The 21044-nt window shown below is 44.8% G+C and overlaps 1 protein-coding gene across 3 annotated transcripts in view; it reads right to left on the bottom strand.

Annotated features, from left to right (window-relative positions):
• TGFBR3 (transforming growth factor beta receptor 3) overlaps positions 1-3376 on the bottom strand; it is a 258572-nt gene extending 255196 nt beyond the window's left edge. For all 3 annotated transcript variants that reach the window (XM_073571472.1, XM_073571473.1, XM_073571474.1), the window contains exons 1-2: positions 3246-3376; positions 2626-2785 (exon numbers count right to left, since the gene is read on the bottom strand). In XM_073571472.1, the coding sequence (XP_073427573.1) occupies positions 2626-2686 (61 nt within the window). In that variant the 5' untranslated portion in view covers positions 2687-2785; positions 3246-3376. The remainder of the gene's footprint in view (positions 1-2625; positions 2786-3245) is intronic.
• Between the last annotated feature and the right edge of the window lie 17668 nt (positions 3377-21044).

The raw sequence follows: 21044 nt of genomic DNA, 5'->3' as shown, positions 1-21044 counted from the left end.
GAGGGCGGATCGTAATTCCACCCGCGGCTACTGCAGGCACACGTCAGATGTTCAAAACAGCTGACATGTTCCACCTTTGAGGTGGACTCACCGCTGGAGCCCACATCAAAGCAGGGGATAAAGACATCGGCGTAATAGTACGTCCTATGGCAGTAAGGGGTTAATGTCTTGCAAGTGCTCAGCATTGCAGAGATCACATGCCTTTATACCAAATCAATAATAAGAGAGGAGAAGAAAAGGAAGAAGAAAAAAAAAGGAGGAAAACAAGAAAAAAGGGGAAAAAGAAGGAGTAAAACAAGAAAAGGAAAAAAAGAAGGAGGAAACAAAGAAAAAGTAGAAAAGGAAGGAGAAAAGGGAGGAAAAGAAGAACAAGGAAAAAAGACATTAGAATAAGCAGGTTTGTTTCATACAAGTGTTACCAATCCTGCCTAAGTCGTTATCAAAATATTTGTAATCAAAGAAGATAACAATATGGTATTTCTAAACCTGGCTTTTCTTTCAGGTTAGTTGCAGCCCACCCATAGCATCAATGCGTAAGATACCACAAGTAAGCTTGGGACAATTTGTAGATCAGCGCTCGGCATCTCTTGGGAACATATAACAAGAAGGAAGCCATACCCTGTAATGCAATGAGATACAGGGCAGTGATGCTCTGGGAGATGGTACTATTAAGAACAGCTGTGGCACATGGAGACGGTGCGTGCCGCCACCTGTTGCACTCGGGAGAACACAAACGTCTTATATGAAACAGGTGAAAGATGACGGAGGATTTATTCCACTGTAATGACTACATTTATATCCAATTTCCTTATAACTTTATTGGGATAAAGACCACCTTCTCTTCTGGGAACAACAATGAGCTTGCAGGGCGACACTAGCGGCACACGAGCGTTCCCACCAGGATGTCATTGTGCAGTTTGTGTGTGTTGCGGTATACAGTAATTAACATACACTAACCAATCCGCATTACATCACGCCATATGGACTTATTAACCCCCTGAATGCTGCTCGCTGTGCTGGTCAGGTATGCTGCATAATACTGAACTCGTCTAACACCGGCAACCTTTGTAGAACCACTAGTTCCAGCATTACCTTCCAGAAGAAACCCCTGATTGACTAGTTAATTGAGCAGGATTGTAGCGGTCCATAAATCGGTTAATAATGGAGGTAACCAATCTGTGCTGCATCGGGCTCAGCTAATGCACAACTATCATTCCCCAGTGTACCGATAACGGGCCGGCTGTCACTTGTGCTGCACTGTGAATAAGACATAATGATCATATGAGAAATCAGCCGATACAAAGCGTTCCTCGTACAATCCAATACGTCACGTATTAGGTGCGGATCGGACACGTAGATTTCCAAAACTGAAATCCGCAGCGTCTTGTATCTAAAATTGTCCGCACTTTTTCATGCATTTTTAGCAGCTTTTTTTGTTGCAGAAATACACCAAAAAGGCAACAGAACCATGTCAGAGGTTTATCGTGTGGATTTACAAGTCCTCATTGAAATGAATGGGTAAAATATGTACCAAAAATGTCGTTTCCGCAAAAGAAACCGACAATGATACAAATGTGAAAGATTTCCCAGTGGTCTCTGCGCTACAAAAACTGCAGCATATGGATGAAATCAAAGGGATTGTCCAGAGAAAACAAGTTAGCACCTATATGTAAGGTAGGTGACACCTTGCTGATTGGTGGGTGCTCCACCACCAGGACCTCAGCGATCAGCAGATCAGACAACATTTATCTACATCACATCGGTTGGATTCTTGATCACCACTCCATTCATTCTCTAGAAGGCTGTCGGAAAAAGCCAAAGCAGCTCTCGACAGCTCCGAGAAGCGGTCGAGCATGGGCACTGCCAGTCTATTCTCACAGGGATCTGTTACGCCGATCAGTGCGGATCCCAGCGGTCGATCTCCACCGATCACCTATATACTGCATTGATATGCATGCTTACACACTTAGGCTATATTCCCATGATGAGTTTTTGGCGAGTTTTTGATGTTGCAGACTTTCTGCACCCATTAAATGCAAGGTTGCATGCATTTTTTTGAAAATATGCAGCGTAAAAAACTCAATAAAAACTCATTGTGGGAATGTAGAGTTACTGTGCCCCCCATAATTGATTACCAGAAACCAAATTTGGGAAAACAGAATTAATGTCAAAATATACAACAAACCTATAATCCATTTAATTTGTATAGTTTAGTAGCCAGCGGCTCGCGACGCCCCCCATTGTGTGGCTCATCATCGGAACTGTGGGTTATGCGCTTGCTTCAATATGACATCTACATTAAAACGAATCCTGTCCTACATGTTAAGCCCTTGTCCTACAAACCCACGCCAAGATTGGTGTTTTGCCATCATTATCATGTTACTTTTAGTTGAATGCGGCTCTCCACCATCCTCAGAGTTGAACACGGCTGACTTTGCTATAGAGAGTACACTCAGATGCAGCAGAGCCGAACTTGTCACTTGGTACCACGCGCTGTAATAGGGCTCGTCGTGTATCCTACTGTAATCATGGACACCGTGGTGCACAAAGCATTCAGAGCTGCAGAGGCCACAACACAGTTTGAGGTTTTTGATATCTTGCACAGAAGCTGACAATTGTCATTACCTGCATAGGACGCTCGCCAGCAGAGGAGAAGACACGCACCGAGAAACCGCGCAGCCCTCATGTCGTCCTTGTGGGGTTTTCCTTACGATTCCTGCAGTGCACTGATAAGTTTCCCCCCTTGTTTGTTATCTTATTTTTCTACGCCGGAGCCTTCTGCAGCCTGGGAAGGAAAGAGAAGAAAACTTGAATCTGAAAACATCCTGCTGACATATCCCACCCCTGGCTCCTAGCAGGACAGAGCGCAGAACATGGGCACACACTGACGGGCACACACCGACAGGCACACACCGACGGGCACACACTGACGGGCACACACCGACGGGCACTGACGGGCACACACTGACGGGCACACACCGACGGGCACACACCGACGGGCACACACCGACGGGCACACACTGACGGGCACACACCGACACTCACTCTAGATCACACACAACTGTGCAGAATGAGTGACAACTGCACGGAGGGTGCAATAAGCAGTGCAAACATCAGAAGAGGTGAATCCCATCCACAGCAGCACAGTGAGAGCAGCGGCAGCAGCCAGATGCTGGGAGCAGCCCTACCATGCACTGATCACTACTGTTACACCAGTGTCATTGCTTGCCCAGTGGCTCCCTTACCCACAGCTCTCAGGCACAGGCTGTCCAGCTCCTACTGCCAGTTGTCAGTTCCCACTGGGCTGAAGTTTCATACATCTCCGGCTCTGGGACACTCCAAGCTGCAGAGAGGAAAAGAAGGGGGCTGGCTGTAGCTCTCCCCGGGGTGGGGTCTGACAATGAGCCTGTACTGTCCCATACTGTTACAGCAGCTGTCAGCAGGCTGGCAGGAGGCCTACTATCGCCACCTAGTGGACCTAGTTACTATGGCAGCTTACACACCAATTATATAAGATCGGTATCTAGGATGCATGGACCATAAAAATATATACACATATATATATATATATATGTATATATATACACACACACACACACACACACACACACACACACACACAATTTTTTTTTTTTTTTAAATCCATGTACTTGGGGTGAAAAATACTTTTTGCAAATGGGTTTCAATAAAAGTTTGGCACTGTTAAGCTTTTACAGGCGCTGGGTTTAATTGCACTTTATTTATCTATTATGCTTTGCTTATAGAGCACTATCATATTCCGCAGCGCTTTACAAACATTATAATCACTGTCCCCATTGGGGCTCACAATCTAAATTCCCTATCAGTACGTCTTTGGAATATGGCAGAAAAATGGAGGAAACTCACAAAAATACAGGGAGAACATACAAACTCCTTGCAGATGTTGTTCTTGGTGGGATTTGATCCCAGGACCACAGAGCTACAGTGCTAACCACTGAGCCACCGTGCTGCACATGGAATTTGAATGTGGTCTGTGGTTGTAAATCAGGTAAGAGGAGCTCAGAAAAGAGAGATAAGAGCTATTAGCTCTCCAGTAATATAGGCAGAACAAGCTCCCTGATGGAGTATCAGTTAAGGCCGGAGTCACACATCTGTAGAAAACACATATATGAAAAACCAGTATGGTGCCATCACTGTGTTCTATCACTGTGCCATCCGTGTGTCCGTTTTTACCATCAGTGTGTCATCGTCTGTCCGCTTCTACCATCAGTGTGTCATCCATGTGTGTGTTTGTACCATCACTGTGTCATCGTCTGTCCGTTTCTACCATCAGTGTGTCATCATGTGTCCGTTTTTACCATCAGTGTGTCATCCATGTGTCCGTTTCTACCATCACTGTGTCATCGTCTGTCCGTTTCTACCATCAGTGTGTCATCGTCTGTCCGTTTCTACCATCAGTGTGTCATCCGTGTGTCCGTTTCTACCATCACTGTGTCATCATGTGTCCGTTTCTACCATCACTGTGTCATCGTCTGTCCGTTTCTACCATCAGTGTGTCATCCATGTGTCCGTTTCTACCATCACTGTGTCATCGTCTGTCCATTTCTACCATCAGTGTGTCATCATGTGTCCGTTTTTACCATCAGTGTGTCATCCGTGTGTCCGTTTCTACCATCACTGTGTCATCATGTGTCCGTTTTTACCATCAGTGTGTCATCCGTGTGTCCGTTTCTACCATCACTGTGTCATCGTCTGTCCGTTTCTACCATCACTGTGTCATCGTCTGTCCGTTTCTACCATCAGTGTGTCATCCATGTGTGTTTTTTCCATCAGTGTGTCATCCGTGTGTGCGTTTTTACCATCAGTGTGTCATCCATGTGTCCGTTTCTACCATCAGTGTGTCATCCATGTGTGTGGTTGTACCATCAGTGTGTCATCCGTGTGTCCGTTTTTATCATCAGTGTGTCATCGTCTGTCCGTTTCTACCATCAGTGTGTCATCCATGTGTGTGTTTGTACCATCAGTGTGTCTTCCGTGTGTCCGTTTCTACCATCAGTGTGTCATCCATGTGTGCGTTTTTACCATCAGTGTGTCATCCGTGTGTCCGTTTCTACCATCACTGTGTCATCCATGTGTCCATCACTGTGTCATCCATGTGTCCGTTTCTACCATCAGTGTGTCATCCATGTGTGCATTTTTACCATCAGTGTGTTATCCGTGTGTCCATTTCTACCATCAGTGTGTCATCCATGTGTGTGTTTTTACCATCAGAGTGTCATCCATGTGTGCATTTTTACCATCAGTGTGTTATCCGTGTGTCCATTTCTACCATCAGTGTGTCATCCATGTGTGTGTTTTTACCATCAGTGTGTCATCCGTGTGTGCGTTTCTACCATCAGTGTGTCATCCATGTGTCCGTTTCTACCATCAGTGTGTCATCCATGTGTGTGGTTGTACCATCAGTGTGTCATCCGTGTGTCCGTTTTTATCATCAGTGTGTCATCGTCTGTCCGTTTCTACCATCAGTGTGTCATCCATGTGTGTGTTTGTACCATCAGTGTGTCATCCGTGTGTCCATTTCTACCATCAGTGTGTCATCCGTGTGTCCGTTTTTACCATCAGTGTGTCATCCGTGTGTCCGTTTCTACCATCAGTGTGTCATCATGTGTCCGTTTCTACCATCAGTGTGTCATCGTCTGTCCGTTTCTACCATCAGTGTGTCATCCATGTGTGTTTTTACCATCAGTGTGACATCCGTGTGTCCGTTTCTACCATCACTGTGTCATCATGTGTCCGTTTCTACCATCAGTGTGTCATCGTCTGTCCGTTTCTACCATCAGTGTGTCATCCATGTGCGTTTTTACCATCAGTGTGTCATCCGTGTGTCCGTTTCTACCATCACTGTGTCATCCATGTGTCCGTTTCTACCATCAGTGTGTCATCCATGTGTGCGTTTTTACCATCAGTGTGTTATCCGTGTGTCCATTTCTACCATCAGTGTGTCATCCATGTGTGTGTTTTTACCATCATTGTGTCATCCATGTGTGCGTTTTTACCATCAGTGTGTCATCCGTGTGTCCATTTCTACCATCAGTGTGTCATCCATGTGTGTGGTTTTACCATCAGTGTGTCATCCATGTGTGCGTTTTTACCATCAGTGTGTTATCCGTGTGTCCGTTTCTACCATCAGTGTGTCATCCATGTGTGTGTGTTTTTACCATCAGTGTGTCATCCATGTGTCCGTTTCTACCATCAGTGTGTCATCATGTGTCCGTTTTTACCATCACTGTGTCATCCATGTGTCCGTGTTTACCATCAGTGTGTCATCCATATGTCCGTTTCTACCATCAGTATGTCATCCATGTGACCGTTTCTACCATCAGAGTGTCTTCCATGTGTGTTTTTACCATCAGGGTGTCATCCATGTGTGTGTTTTTTAACATCAGTGTGTCATCCATGTGTCCGTTTTTACCATCACTGTGTCATCCATGTGACCGTTTCTACCTTCAGTGTGTCATCCGTGTGTGTTTTTACCATCAGTGTATCATCCGTGTGTCCGTTTCTACCATCACTGTGTCATCCATGTGACCGTTTCTACCTTCAGTGTGTCATCCATGTGTGTGTTTTTACCATCAGGGTGTCATCCATGTGTCCGTTTCTACCATCAGTGTGTCATCCATGTGTGTGTTTTTACTGTTAGTGTGTCATCCATGTGTGGCGCCCCTGAGGCTTCAGTCGCCACAGAGGTACTGCACCTTCTCCTAAGGTGTAGTGCCCCACCATCCAGGTAAGGTGGGAACTCCTGACCATGCTCCACACCTGCATTCCACACACAGGATAGTTCAGTGGGGTCCACCTAACAGCTTCAGGCTGGGGGTTAGCAGAGCACCCCTCGTGGAACCCTGCTTCGTAACACAAGATGTGCTGGGAGGCGGGTGGAGTGAGATGATATAAAAGAGTGGGAAGAGTGAGAGTTAGGGGTTGGTTAGTTGAAGATGGGTGTCTGAAGGACGTGCTGCAGCAGGTCCCAGTGATCTGGGCTGCTGGCACGAGAAAGACCAGAGAAAGAGACTGATAAGATTGATAACGTAACCTTCCATAAGAGAGCTAGAACAGATCGGAACGAAGGAGAGTAGAAGGACGGTGGGAAGCTGGTTGAAGAAAGATAGAGAACCCTTCCAGTCCAGAGCGCAAAGGCCGGGGCCCGGTCCCCGAGGTTGATTGGATCTTTATGTCCTGCAACAGACACCGGAGGAGTAGTGAGCCGCTAACGCCTTGCTCCCGTCATAGACTTGGGACACAACAGCAACTGAATATAGAGCCGGGACGCAGTGAGGAGTCCCCGAAGCAGGCTACAGCTGTCTGTCATACAAGTAGAGACTAGGAACAACTAGAGAGAGGCATTCCAGGGTAACTAAGTACTGGAGTGCTTCGCACCTAAAGGCGCATTGGAGGAGTCGTTCAGTGAAGGTACATATTGGCAGAGTGTGGAAGGGGGAATCCTATCTGGCCTGGAGGTTGGCTGGAGCCCCGACCTGGAGAACACAGTACGGAGGCAGGCGTGTGTGTGAACTGCAAACAGTGAGTAAAGTCTTGGAACCGCACACCCTGGTGTCCTCCAGGTATTACAGCACCGTTACACATGGGTAACAACATCTATACCATCCTGCGCCTCGCCTCATCCATTGCACCTACACTGCCCTGGGACTACAGCTCCACCTGTGGGGACCTACACCATCTTTGCTGCACCACACCATCAGTCCCAGCGGATCTGCATGCAGCGTTGGCTCAACATCTTACTTGCCAAACACCACGGGTGGCGTCACGAACTATCCAAATAAACTATTACACCATTAACATCACCGCCATTGATATTGGGCGCCCAGGGTCATGGACCGGGTCACCGCTGCTGTGACACATTCCCACCTTGACACCGGCCCGGTACCGAGTACCCCACTGCCCTGGGTGTGAGAGGGCGACCCACATGTGCGTGTTTTTACCATCAGTGTGTCATCCGTGTGTCCGTTTCTACCATCAGTGTGTCATCCATGTGTGTGTTTTTACCATCAGTGTGTCATCCATGTGTGTTTTTACCATCAGTGTGTCATCCATGTGTCCGTTTTTATGATCAGTGTGTCATCCATGTGTGTGTTTTTACCATCAGTGTGTCATCCATGTGTCCGTTTTTACCATCAGTGTGTCATCCATGTGTGTGTTTTTACCATCAGTGTGTCATCCATGTGTGTTTTTACCATCAGTGTGTCATCCATGTGTGTTTTTACCATCAGTGTGTCATCCATGTGTGTGTTTTTACCATCAGTGTGTCATCCATGTGTGTTTTTACCATCAGTGTGTCATCCATGTGTCCGTTTTTATGATCAGTGTGTCATCCATGTGTCCGTTTTTATCATCAGTGTGTCATCCATGTGTCCGTTTCTACCATCAGTGTGTCATCCATGTGTCCGTTTCTACCATCAGTGTGTCATCCATGTGTGTGTTTTTACCATCAGTGTGTCATCCGTGTGTCTGTTTCTACCATCAGTGTGTCATCCATGTGCGTGTTTTTACCATCAGTGTGTCATCCATGTGTCCGTTTTTACCATCAGTGTGTCATCCATGTGTCCGTTTTTATCATCAGTGTGTCATCCATGTGTCCGTTTTTACCATCAGTGTGTCATCCATGTGTCCGTTTTTACCATCAGTGTGTCATCCATGTGTCCGTTTTTACCATCAGTGTGTCATCCATGTGTGTTTTTACCATCAGTGTGTCATCCATGTGTCCGTTTTTATCATCAGTGTGTCATCCATGTGTCCGTTTCTACCATCAGTGTGTCATCCATGTGTCCGTTTCTACCATCAGAGTGTCATCCATGTGTGTGTTTTTACCATCAGTGTGTCATCCGTGTGTCTGTTTCTACCATCAGTGTGTCATCCATGTGCGTGTTTTTACCATCAGTGTGTCATCCATGTGTCCGTTTTTATCATCAGTGTGTCATCCATGTGTCCGTTTTTACCATCAGTGTGTCATCCATGTGTCTGTTTTTATCATCAGTGTGTCATCCATGTGTCCGTTTTTACCATCAGTGTGTCATCCATGTGTGTTTCTACCATCAGTGTGTCATCCATGAGCGTGTTTTTACCATCAGTGTGTCATCCATGTGTCCGTTTTTATCATCAGTGTGTCATCCATGTGTCCGTTTTTACCATCAGTGTGTCATCCATGTGTCCGTTTTTATCATCAGTGTGTCATCCATGTGTCCGTTTTTACCATCAGTGTGTCATCCATGTGTCCGTTTTTACCATCAGTGTGTCATCCATGTGTCCGTTTTTATCATCAGTGTGTCATCCATGTGTGTGTTTTTACCATCCATGTGTCCGTTTTTACCATCAGTGTGTCATCCATGTGTCCGTTTTTATCATCAGTGTGTCATCCATGTGTCCGTTTTTATCATCAGTGTGTCATCCATGTGTGTGTTTTTACCATCCGTGTGTCCGTTTTTACCATCAGTTTGGTCATCAGTGTTTTTCTGGTATGGATACAGAAAGAAATTACAAAGCTTCTCCTATACTTCACAATGTTAAACATGGACAGCACACAGACTATACACTGATGCCGTCCGTGTGCTGTACGTGTTTTTCACAGACCTATAGGCTTGTAATGGCCCTTGTCCTCCGTGCTGCAAAAAGAAACTGGATGTCTCCATGTGGTTTGTACAGACAAGGTCCGAGTTAAAAAAAAGAAACAAAAAAAAACACAGACATGTGCCTAGCACCATATGTTGTAGTAAATTAATTAAATAGCCTAATAACGCACTAGGTAGGTTCCTGATTCTTTACACCATAGGTAATGCTGCCTTGACAACATTGTCTAAAATAATATGATTGTGGTTCACATCCTTTTTAGAATACATGGTTTGCTTATTCTATGGTATGACGCCATATACCATTCAGGTTTTGAATAAACAACATAATTGCATAATACTGCCTGTTAAATATCTTAATAATTCATTTTCTATATAGCTTATCATTCAGTTATTTTATTCATTAGGCTGCTTTATTGTTATATTCTAAAACTTTATTTTTAAATGTATAACAATAAAGATTTTGTAGCCGTTCTAAAGAAAGCTTTGGTTTCTTAGTTGTTTTTGTACATGCCGGTTTAGTATGTTTCCGCTGCGGAAGCGCACTAAAACTCATGTGTTTTTTACGTGCGTATTTTCCACATCTAATACAATTAATGCAAAAGTCAACATACCTGTAAGAGAAATTGACATGTTGCAAACTTCAAAAATACACCACAGGTCACTTTATGCTGAGTAAAAAGAAAAAAAAAATAACAGTGGGCAGGAGATTTCTATAAATCCAATTTACTTTCATGGAAATATAGGACGCTATGTTTTTTTGCCCAGCGAAAATATACATCTAAAACGCCCCAAAAACTCAACATGGGAACTTAACCGAAGTCTTCTTACAAGTGAGCGTATGATTATGCTTCCGTAATACAGATCTGCAATATGGATGTATAATTAAAGTGGATGCATCAGTGTTCCATCAATATTTGATTAGTCTTTGCATCCATTATTATTCTGCTTCTATAAGGCCGGAGTCACACTAGTGAATAAATCGGAAGAATGCAATGCGATAAAAAAATCGCATTGCATTCGTCCCAATGTTATTCTGTGGTGCAGCTCCCATCATCCGATTTTTTTTCGGAACGTTTCCTCGGACTGAAGCAATCACAGCATGCTGCGATTGTCACCGATTTTCGGATCGGACTCGCCAATGCAAATCTATGGGTGCGATTAAAAATCGGATTACAAACGGACCAGATGTGTGACTTGCGATAAAATCGCAAGACTTCTCCAGGTCAACAGGAAAGAGCATCAGGCATTAGCATTGGATGTCAATTGGATGCTTAGATGTGAATAAAATCAGTTCATCGACGGAAATTCGGATGACAGACGGATCCCTGGACAAGAAAACTTTGTGCAATTTCGTACCGTAAAAATCGGACCGTTTTTAGGCTGGAGTCACACTAACCAGCGCAAAATACGCTCCGTAGTTTACATGCGTAATACGGATGAATGACCCCTAAATAGTGCTCCGTAGGTCATCCGTAAGCCAGGGGCGGTCGCGTATTTTGCGCATGTCTGCATCCATATGGTATCAGTATGCAATCTGTATGGTGAAATTTTCTCGCAGCCTTGCAAAATGGACATTTAACGGTTTTGAGGCCTGCTAACTATTTAAATCGTTAGCCTGCACCCTATTTCTACACTCAGAAACAGGTGGCTGCCTCCATACTGTACATTTGTCACCTTGCTTTCACGAGGTGTGTTGTTGTTCTTTGTGCAACATGGCAGAGGGTCTGAGATTCAATACAACTGAGCAGGTTCTCTTGAACTGGCTTTTGTCACGGCGCTTTGGGCAACCATACCCAGTGATAGTGGATCCGCGGAGGAGGAGACGCATGTGGGTACATCCACTTTTGAGGCAACGACTCACAAGAGGTCATTTTCACCGCCTCTATTCTTCTCTGCGGGAGCATCCTGAGAAATGTTACCACTACTGTCGCATGAGCATTTCCACATTTGATCGACTCTTGGAGACAGTGCGCCCTATGCTAACCTTTCAGGACACAAGGATGCGCAAAGCGATATCTGCAGAGGAGCGACTTCTACTCACAATACGGTATGTACTACACAACCACATTCTCTATGTTCATAATGTGTGTGCTAAATTATGTTTTTTTGCCTTCTTGGACAAAGTTTTATGCCCTCATCTTACTCCAAATATGTTTCAACTTACACACCAGAATGTTAGCTCTAATATGTCCTGCATATCACTTAGTCATTGTGGAACCAAATATGTGTGTGGTAGTCTATCTCAATTCCTCCCAAGTTTGGTCGGCATGTAACTGATGTTTTTGGACTTTAGGCATTCTAAACTTCTCAATTTATGTTGTTCTACAGCTTCCTGTCCACTGGCCTGTCTTATGCCGCCCTCCACCATGAGGTTCTCATTGGAAGATCAACCATTTCAGGCATAGTGAGGTCTACATGTACAGAAATCTGGAGAAGACTCCATCAAGTGGTCATGCCCGAGCCCAGGATGGAAGACTGGTTGAGGATATCAAGGGACTTTGAGGAGGAATGCCAGTTTCAAAATTGTATTGGGGCCCTGGATGGCAAACATATCCGGGTGCATAATCCGCCGAACTCTGGCTCCCAATTCTTCAATTATAAACAATACTTTTCTGTTGTATTGTTGTCTCTGGTAGACCCTCAATACAAGTTTAGAATTGGTGACATTGGGGCCTATGGAAGGACGGGAGACTCTAGAGTCTTCAAAACTTCCATAATGGCTCGGCGGCTACGCACCAACCAGTTGGATCTACCACCACCATGCCATCTACCAGGCTCCCCTGAAGAATCAGTCCCTTATGTGCTTGTGGCAGATGAGGCCTTTCTGTTATCGCGCAATGTCATGAGGCCATATCCCCGGCGCAACCTTGACCACAGGCGCTGAATTTGTAACTTGCGCCTATCACGTGCTAGGCGACTGGTGGAGTGTTCCTTTGGGATTATTTGTGCCAAATGGCGGGTACTACAGTCTGCTATTCAGTTGAGTGAACAAAATGTGAATGAAGTTGTGAAAGCCTGTGTTGTTCTGCCTAACTTTACCAGGATACATGATTGTTCATCCTCTGATGGTGTTGTGCGTAGGCCGGACAATGTGCGCAGGGTGAGACCACCTATGAACCCTCAACGTAGACCGCTCTCTGGCCTCAAAGTGTGTGATATTTTCACTAATTACTTTATCTCACCTGAGGGGGCAACTTCTTGGCAAGAGCATGCGTGTCTATGTTATAATTTGTTTCTTTAAGTGTTTCTAAATATATATTACTCAACCCCTTATGTTTCTATGACTGTTTCATTGCATTGGTTAGTGTATGTTAGTATGTTGTGAGGGATTGTGAAAAATCACACAGAGACGTTAATTATAGTAGACAAATTTTTAGTTTTGCCTTTTTTTTTTGTTTGCTTAAAGGCAAACATAATATTGCCATAAGAACATTTTGGCAATGGGCAAAATGACCCTTTGTGCCTTCTTTAACTTTTTTGAAAAGTAACATTACATAACATAACCCAAAAAAAGATTAGGCAATAACAACATTGCTGCATGACAATATTAAACTAGATTTAAAAAAAAAAAAAAAGGTGAGCTCCATCACCAAAATAAATGCTAAAAGATAACACTCACATTTCTTCATAATGTTTTCCAATCATAGAAAGATTCCACCATGACGGGCAAGGCTACCTCAAGGCTTTCAGACAGATATTACCTGTCTGTAGAACAGAGAATATTTAACCATGCTATACTTGAAAGGATGAAAATACAAAACTCACTTGTTAAGACATAGAGAGAGCGTGATATTCTGAAGGCTGGTCGCCTTGATTTGTTTTACTAGAGATTGTTAGCAAAAAAGGTGACTACTTCACTAAGGCCAGCACGCCTTTCCTAGGCATTAGCAAGTGAGTAGTGTATTTTCATCCTTTCATTTTACAGTATAGCGCGTTGAAATATTCTCTTTTGTACACACATGTAATATCTGTCTGAAAGGCGTGAGGTAGCCTTGCCTGTCATGATGGATTCTTTCATATGATTGTAAAACATTGTGAAAAAATAAGGATGTTAAATTATGTAAAAAAGTTTGGTGATGGAGAACACCTGTTTTTTCCTTTCTATTTGGAGCACCAGTTAAACCACACTGGACTTCTCCGGGCGTCAGGCTCATAAATCCTCATAGGTTGGGGAAGGGGAACGTGGAAGAGCAGCCTGTGGGTGCTGCTGGACACTGTGGCCAACATCGCCCTGTGTGGGGCCATACTGTTGCCCATGATGCTGGTATTGTCCGGCCTCCTGGGACTGTTGGGGATGCTGGCCAGAGTAATGATGATGGTGAGGGGCATCTTGTTGGCTGTGGTAGGCACGTGGCTCATACCCACCAAGATAGCCAGATCGTCCCCAACCAGGTTGGAACCAGCCTCCAACACTGGGTGGGTACAAGTGGCCATATTGGTGGGGTTGGCTAGAGGCTGACATTTGGGGCTGCGGAATAGAAGGTTGGGTAGTGGGAGGAAGGGGTTGAGGTGTTGGCCCACGTATTAGGGGCTGTTCGGACCCTGCTTGAGCAAGCATCTGTGTTGATGGTCTCATGCGCATTAGATTTCGGGGGGAGAGCTGCCACCTCTCCAGAAATTCGAAAACCTCATATGGGGTATTGGGGGGGTGCTTGCATCAAGCAGGATCTGAATACATCCCCTAATACGGAGCCTCACCTCACGGGTAAGGGCACGGAGATAAAGGGTGAGGCTACGTGCATAGGCCTCCTCCCCATCATATGTAGTTACTCTAGATAAATAATTGAGCACCCCTGTGTCCACATTGGTCCTGCTCTCTTGAATAGTGATCTGGCGCCTTCTTCGTGTGCGCCGTGATGTAAGAGCAGCCTGTGGGGAGGCCCTGATCTGGCCAGTTGGGCTGCTGCTCAAGTTGCCCGGCTCTTCCAGGATGGGTGATGGGGCAGCAGCAGACCGTCCTGGTGGTGTTGTGTGTTGGACAGCCATTGGGTTGTCCTGTGATGCCTCATCTTCTGCCTTCCTTCTTGTAGGGGGAGAAGATGGGCCAGCCACCTCATCCCCTACAGGATCTATTATGGGCTCTGCCTCTGAGGCCGTTCCTCGATCCGTAAGGTTGGATTGAGTTCTGTTATGAAATAGAACAGAGGCAAAAATACATCAATATTTTTGGCCCTGTAAAGTATTTGTGTAATGTGGTGTGAGGTATCTACTTACGGTCTCAGATCCAGAATTGGGGCAAGGAAGGAGAGGCGGTCGTAATATATATATTTTCGTTTAATGTAGCCAGCATCCCCACTCCTGGACCGCTGCTGGCGTTCCCGGCGGTACTGGTCCCGGATGCTTCGCCAGCGTTTCATCACATCTTCCACTGCAATGTGACAGGAAATATTGTCAAATTCACATACAGTGGGGAAAAAAAGTATTTAGTCAGTCAGCAATAGTGCAAGTTCCACCACTTAAAAAGATGAGAGGCGTCTGTAATTTACATCATAGGCAGACCTCAACTATGGGAGACAAACTGAGAAAAAAAAATCCAGAAAATCACATTGTCTGTTTTGTTTTCATTTTATTTGCATATTATGGTGGAAAATAAGTATTTGGTCAGAAACAAGCAATCAAGATTTCTGGCTCTCACAGACCTGTAACTTCTTCTTTAAGAGTCTCCTCTTTCCTCCACTCATTACCTGTAGTAATGGCACCTGTTTAAACTTGTTATCAGTATAAAAAGACACCTGTGCACACCCTCAAACAGTCTGACTCCAAACTCCACTATGGTGAAGACCAAAGAGCTGTCAAAGGACACCAGAAACAAAATTGTAGCCCTGCACCAGGCTGGGAAGACTGAATCTGCAATAGCCAACCAGCTTGGAGTGAAGAAATCAACTGTGGGAGCAATAATTAGAAAATGGAAGACATACAAGACCACTGATAATCTCCCTCGATCTGGTGCTCCACGCAAAATCCCACCCCATGGGGTCAGAATGATCACAAGAACGGTGAGCAAAAATCCCAGAACCACGCGGGGGGACCTAGTGAATGAACTGCAGAGAGCTGGGACCAATGTAACAAGGCCTACCATAAGTAACACACTACGCCACCATGGACTCAGATCCTGCAGTGCCAGACGTGTCCCACTGCTTAAGCCTGTACATGCCTGGGCCCGTCTGAAGCTTGCTAGAGAGCATTTGGATGATCCAGAGGAGTTTTGGGAGCATGTCCTATGGTCTGATGAAACCAAACTGGAACTGTTTGATAGAAACACAACTTGTCGTGTTTGGAGGAAAAAGAATACTGAGTTGCATCCATCAAACACCATACCTACTGTAAAGCATGGTGGTGGAAACATCATGCTTTGGGGCTGTTTCTCTGCAAAGTGGCCAGGATGACTGATCCGGGTACATGAAAGAATGAATGGGGCCATGTATCGTGAGATTTTGAGTGCAAACCTCCTTCCATCAGCAAGGGCATTGAAGATGAAACGTGGCTGGGTCTTTCAAGATGACAATGATCCAAAGCACACCGCCAGGGCAACGAAGGAGTGGCTTCTTAAGAAGCATTTCAAGGTCCTGCAGTGGCCTAGCCAGTCTCCAGATCTCAACCCTATAGAAAACCTTTGGAGGGAGTTGAAAGTCCGTGTTGCCAAGCGAAAAGCCAAAAACATCACTGCTCTAGAGGAGATCTGCATGGAGGAATGGGCCAACATACCAACAACAGTGTGTGGCAACCTTGTGAAGACTTACAGAAAACGTTTGACCTCTGTCATTGCCAACAAAGGATATATCACAAAGTATTGAGATGAAATTTTGTTTCTGACCAAATACTTATTTTCCACCATAATATGCAAATAAAATGAAAACAAAACAGACAATGTGATTTTCTGGATTTTTTTTTCTCAGTTTGTCTCCCATAGTTGAGGTCTACCTATGATGTAAGTTACAGACGCCTCTCATCTTTTTAAGTGGTGGAACTTGCACTATTGCTGACTGACTAAATACTTTTTTTCCCCACTGTATTTGAGAGGTCACATTTTCTACCAGTAGTCTAGGCATTGGGCCTTCTGGGGTGTGCTTTCTACCCATGGTGGCATATGTAATTGGGCACATACACAGGGTCTCTTTAGCTACACTTAATAATTGTTTTGTCTAGGAGGATGAGGAGCTTGTGGCCTAACCCCAAATTATGGCTGTGTGAAGCCACATGTCACATCCAAATGTAATGGCCTCATGAGGCTAAAAGTACATGCACAGGAAGGGGGTGCTGATTCTATATTCCTTTTTTCTTGCGCGCTAAGGTTACTGATGATTTGCGTTGTACTTACATATTTTATGCTGCTCCTCACGTGGTCGGTCACAAAAGTCATGGTACATCTGACGATAGATGCGCCTCCATGACGCCTCCTTTCTTGGCCGGTTTGCATAATTTGCATCGCGTTGGTCCCAGATTTCGGGACGCTCCTGCACCAGGACAATGAGCATCTCAACATTTATGTACGTGGACGCCATGCTGCTGCTGTACTCCGTGGAGGCGTACTTCCTGGATGTCTGGAGCGCTTTTTGAGCTCATTTGCATGTCTAGGCTTCCTGATGATGGATTGCCCCATTTCCTGTCAACAGCCAAAAGACCTGCGTATTGCTCGCAGATCACACGTCTGGTCCGTGTGTAATCCGTATTTTTTGCGCGCCCATAGACTTGCATTGGCGTATTACGGGCGTAGTACGCTGACAATCGCAGCATGCTGCGATTGGCACGGAGCGTAGGATACGGATGAGAAATATACGCCTGGTGCGAATGACCCCATAGAGAATCATTTGTCCGTGTCTAATGCATGCTTTTAGCGCCTCTCACTCGGCCGTATTCCTCGCCAGTGTGACCCCGGCCTTAGGGGAAAAATGGCTCCATGCTTGCCCAATACAAAGTAAAGCAGTACATGAAAACACTGATGCAATACTGATGACATAGCGATGCATCTGTATTTTAAGCACTCTCAGACTTTAATGAGCGTATCCTATTTTTAATGTTTCAGTTTTGAAAAACCGGTTGTGAAAAAAAAATAGGTCCATGTATCTGTTTACATTAGCATCATGTTTTAATTAGCAAAAAACAAATGAAATACAGATGACAAAGACTCTTGAATGCAATAAGCCTTAATGCCGCAGCAACTGTTGTCCTGACACTGGCCAGCATCAGGACAGTGGGGAAACTATTATCATATTTTCAGCACTTTGATGGAGTAAAACATTGCAACTTACAGCGCACTTCATATCTGCACTATAATTCGCAATTATTTAATCCTCGCATCAATTTTCACAAGCGGTAATAATAGCGGTCGTGGACTACGGCAGATATTACAAATATTAGTAAGTTAGAAGGAAGAAAATAAAAAAAATAATAAAAATTCACATTTTTTTGTGCAAGCATAGCTTGCGCAAAAAATATGGGATTTTTTATTGATACAATTGTGACACCTCAATAATAGCTGCTTAAAGACTCCTTAAGATATAGGTGATATTTCTCATAGAATAAAACAAGGACTGATTTCGATCAGTATTTAATCAGTGTGTCAGTTTTTACCATCAGTTTTATCAGGTTTTTTTTGTCTTTACGAGACGTTTTCTCATGTTTCACCTATCAAGCAAGATAATCTGACCCCACATCATGGATGACATCTATGTTCTGAACGATTTATCCACGGACCCAGACTTTCTTCAGAAACTTTGATCCGTGACGCAAATCAAAAACGGACAACTCTTTGCTTTAGTGCAGACACTCAGGGGCCGATTCAGTCTTAGTGAAGGGCTCGCTGAAATATGCTGCGCCAAATTCATTAAAGGGAATCTGTCACCCCTTTTTTTGAGATATCATATAATGATATCATTCAATAGTGTGTCACATAAGGATTCTCTTAGTACTTTTGCTTCCCCCTGACCCCGCACCGTTCATGCATAAATACCTTTTTTATATTGGTTCAGATGTATGTAAACTGCCGCCGTCCGGTCCGATGGGCGGGGCTTATTCACCTGCTCCCCCCTCCCTGTCTTGCTTTACACAAGAAGAAATGCGTAGAGCAAGACAGGGAGGGGGGAGCAGGTGAATAAGCCCCACCCAGCGGACCGAACAGCGGCAGTTTACATACATCTGAACCGATATAAAAAAGGTATTTATGCATGAAAGGTGCGGAATCAGGGGGAAGCAAAAGTACTAAGAGAATCCTTATGTGTCACACAATTGAATGATATCATTATATGATATCTCAAAAAAGGGGTGACAGATTCCCTTTAAGGAGACGCACGCCATTTAATGAATTTAGCATATATTTTCAGTGGTGTGTGCCTCTCCAGAAATACTACTCCAGTCATGGAGACATTCTGGCGTCAAAATTACCGGCACTTTTGGTGGATTTGACGGGAGGGCTTTGCCATGCCTTAGCTCTTCCCCAGCACTGCACATTTCAGCAGAGCAGCTTCAAGCTAACGTGAAAGTGCAGAGACATTTTGGCACAACTCTGCATTGCACAAAAGAAAAAGTGACTTTTCTAAACTTTTATGTCAGTTCTCTGGTGTAAAAGCTTTGATGAATCGGCCTGTCAGCCTGCAAAAATACATGGGTATGTGAACACTGTAAGGGTGTGTGCACACGCTGCGGATTCTGCTGCGGATCCGCAGCGGTTTTGGTCCTGCAGATCCGCGGTGTACAGTACCATTAAAATCAATGAAAATTGAAAAACGCTGTGCAGACAGTGCGGATATTTCCGCGCGGATTTGCTGCGGTTTTAAAACCGCAGCATGTCAATTCTTTGTGTGGATTCCGCTGCAGTTTGGCACCTGCTCCATGGCAGGTGTCAAACCGCAGGCTAAACCGCAGAAAAACTGCAGATAAACCGCACCTGCGTTTTTTGAAAAATCCGCAGGACAATCCGAAGCGTGTGCACATACCCTTTTCACACGTCCAGATAATTCCGGTACCAGAAAAACTGGTACCGGAGCTATCCGTGTCCGTGTGGATACATAGGCCATCCGTGTGCTATCCGTATGTCCGTGTGTACCATCCGTGTGTGATCTGTATGCTGTCCGTGTATTGAAAAAATTGGTTTCAATGTTAACCCTATGACTCCTAAAAACGCACACGGACACCATCCGTGTGCAGTACATGTTTACACGGACCCATTGACTTGCATGGGTCCGTGTGATCCGTGCTGTTGCACAAAACGGACATGTCAGCGTATTTTGCACACAGACACACGGTCCGTGAAAACACGCTGACATCTGCATAGGCACATTCATTAGAATGTGTCTGTGTGTGTCAGTGTCTCCGGTACGTGAGAAAACGGTTACTACACATACCGGAGCCACTGACGTGTGAAACTGCCCTTAGGGTCTGTGCACATGTTGCGGATTCTTCTGCAGATTCGCAGCGGATTGGCCCTCCGGATCCGCAGCAGATTCTGCTGCGGCGTACAGTACCACTATATTCTATGTAAAATTTTAAAAAAACGCTGTGCACATGCTGCGATTTTGAATCCGCAGCATGTCAATTCTTTGTGCGGATTCCGCTGCATTTTTACACCTGCTCCATTATAAGAATCCGCAGGTGTAAAAACGCAGGTGGAATCCGCAGTAAATCTGCACTAAATCCGCAGGTAAAACGCAGGTCATTTTACCTGGAGATTTAGCAAAATCCGAGTGTAAAAATCCACAGCAGAATCCGCAACGTGTGCACACACACTTAGAGAGGCAGAAGATAAGTCTGCTATGTAGGATTATTACACAGGCTGGCAACATCATATATGAGTGTTATTGGGTGAAGGTGGTAATTTGCAGGTAATTTGTAATATAACCAGGTAGCACCAAACAGAAGTATAAAAGGTCTGTAGTGCGATCATTTCTATATGTGACACAAAAATTGCAGTCAACTCCATTTTCTCAGAGCTAAGATCCACCTGTTTTTAACACTGGGACTGAAGAAGTAGAAGCTTGTCTATTTCAGAAACGCGCCATCTGCAAGTCTACTTTGTCTTATTAATGCCAAGACTCAGAACAAATCCAGTAGACTGAACATTGAGAAAAAACACAAGGAAACATCTACAAAATCCATGAGGTTCTAGAAGGGAACCCATCAGTAGATCCACGCTGCCCGAACCATGAGCAGAATTAATCAGAGACCATGCTGCAGCAAAAACATAGTTTGAAATGTCGGCATGGGACTATAGGGAGAGAGGATACCAGTCTGGTCCAATCCGCAGCTGGCTTTGACCCGCTCTGCGTAATTACCCGATGTCCCGCTAAGTACATCCCTCATGCATCGGAATAGCCCTTTAAGACTATGTTCACATGCAGCATTTTTGCAGCAGCCAAAACCTGCTTTCCTGGCAAGAAGAACGCTGCACTGAAAATGCTCATTTTTCCGCAATTTTTGAGCGTAGAT

This window comes from Dendrobates tinctorius, unplaced genomic scaffold, assembly GCF_039654945.1.
Source record: "Dendrobates tinctorius isolate UK_male_01 unplaced genomic scaffold, ASM3965494v1 ptg000029l, whole genome shotgun sequence".
Lineage (NCBI taxonomy): Eukaryota > Metazoa > Chordata > Amphibia > Anura > Dendrobatidae > Dendrobates > Dendrobates tinctorius.
Note: the sequence above shows the minus strand (reverse complement) of the source record. Positions and strands in the feature narration are given on the sequence as shown.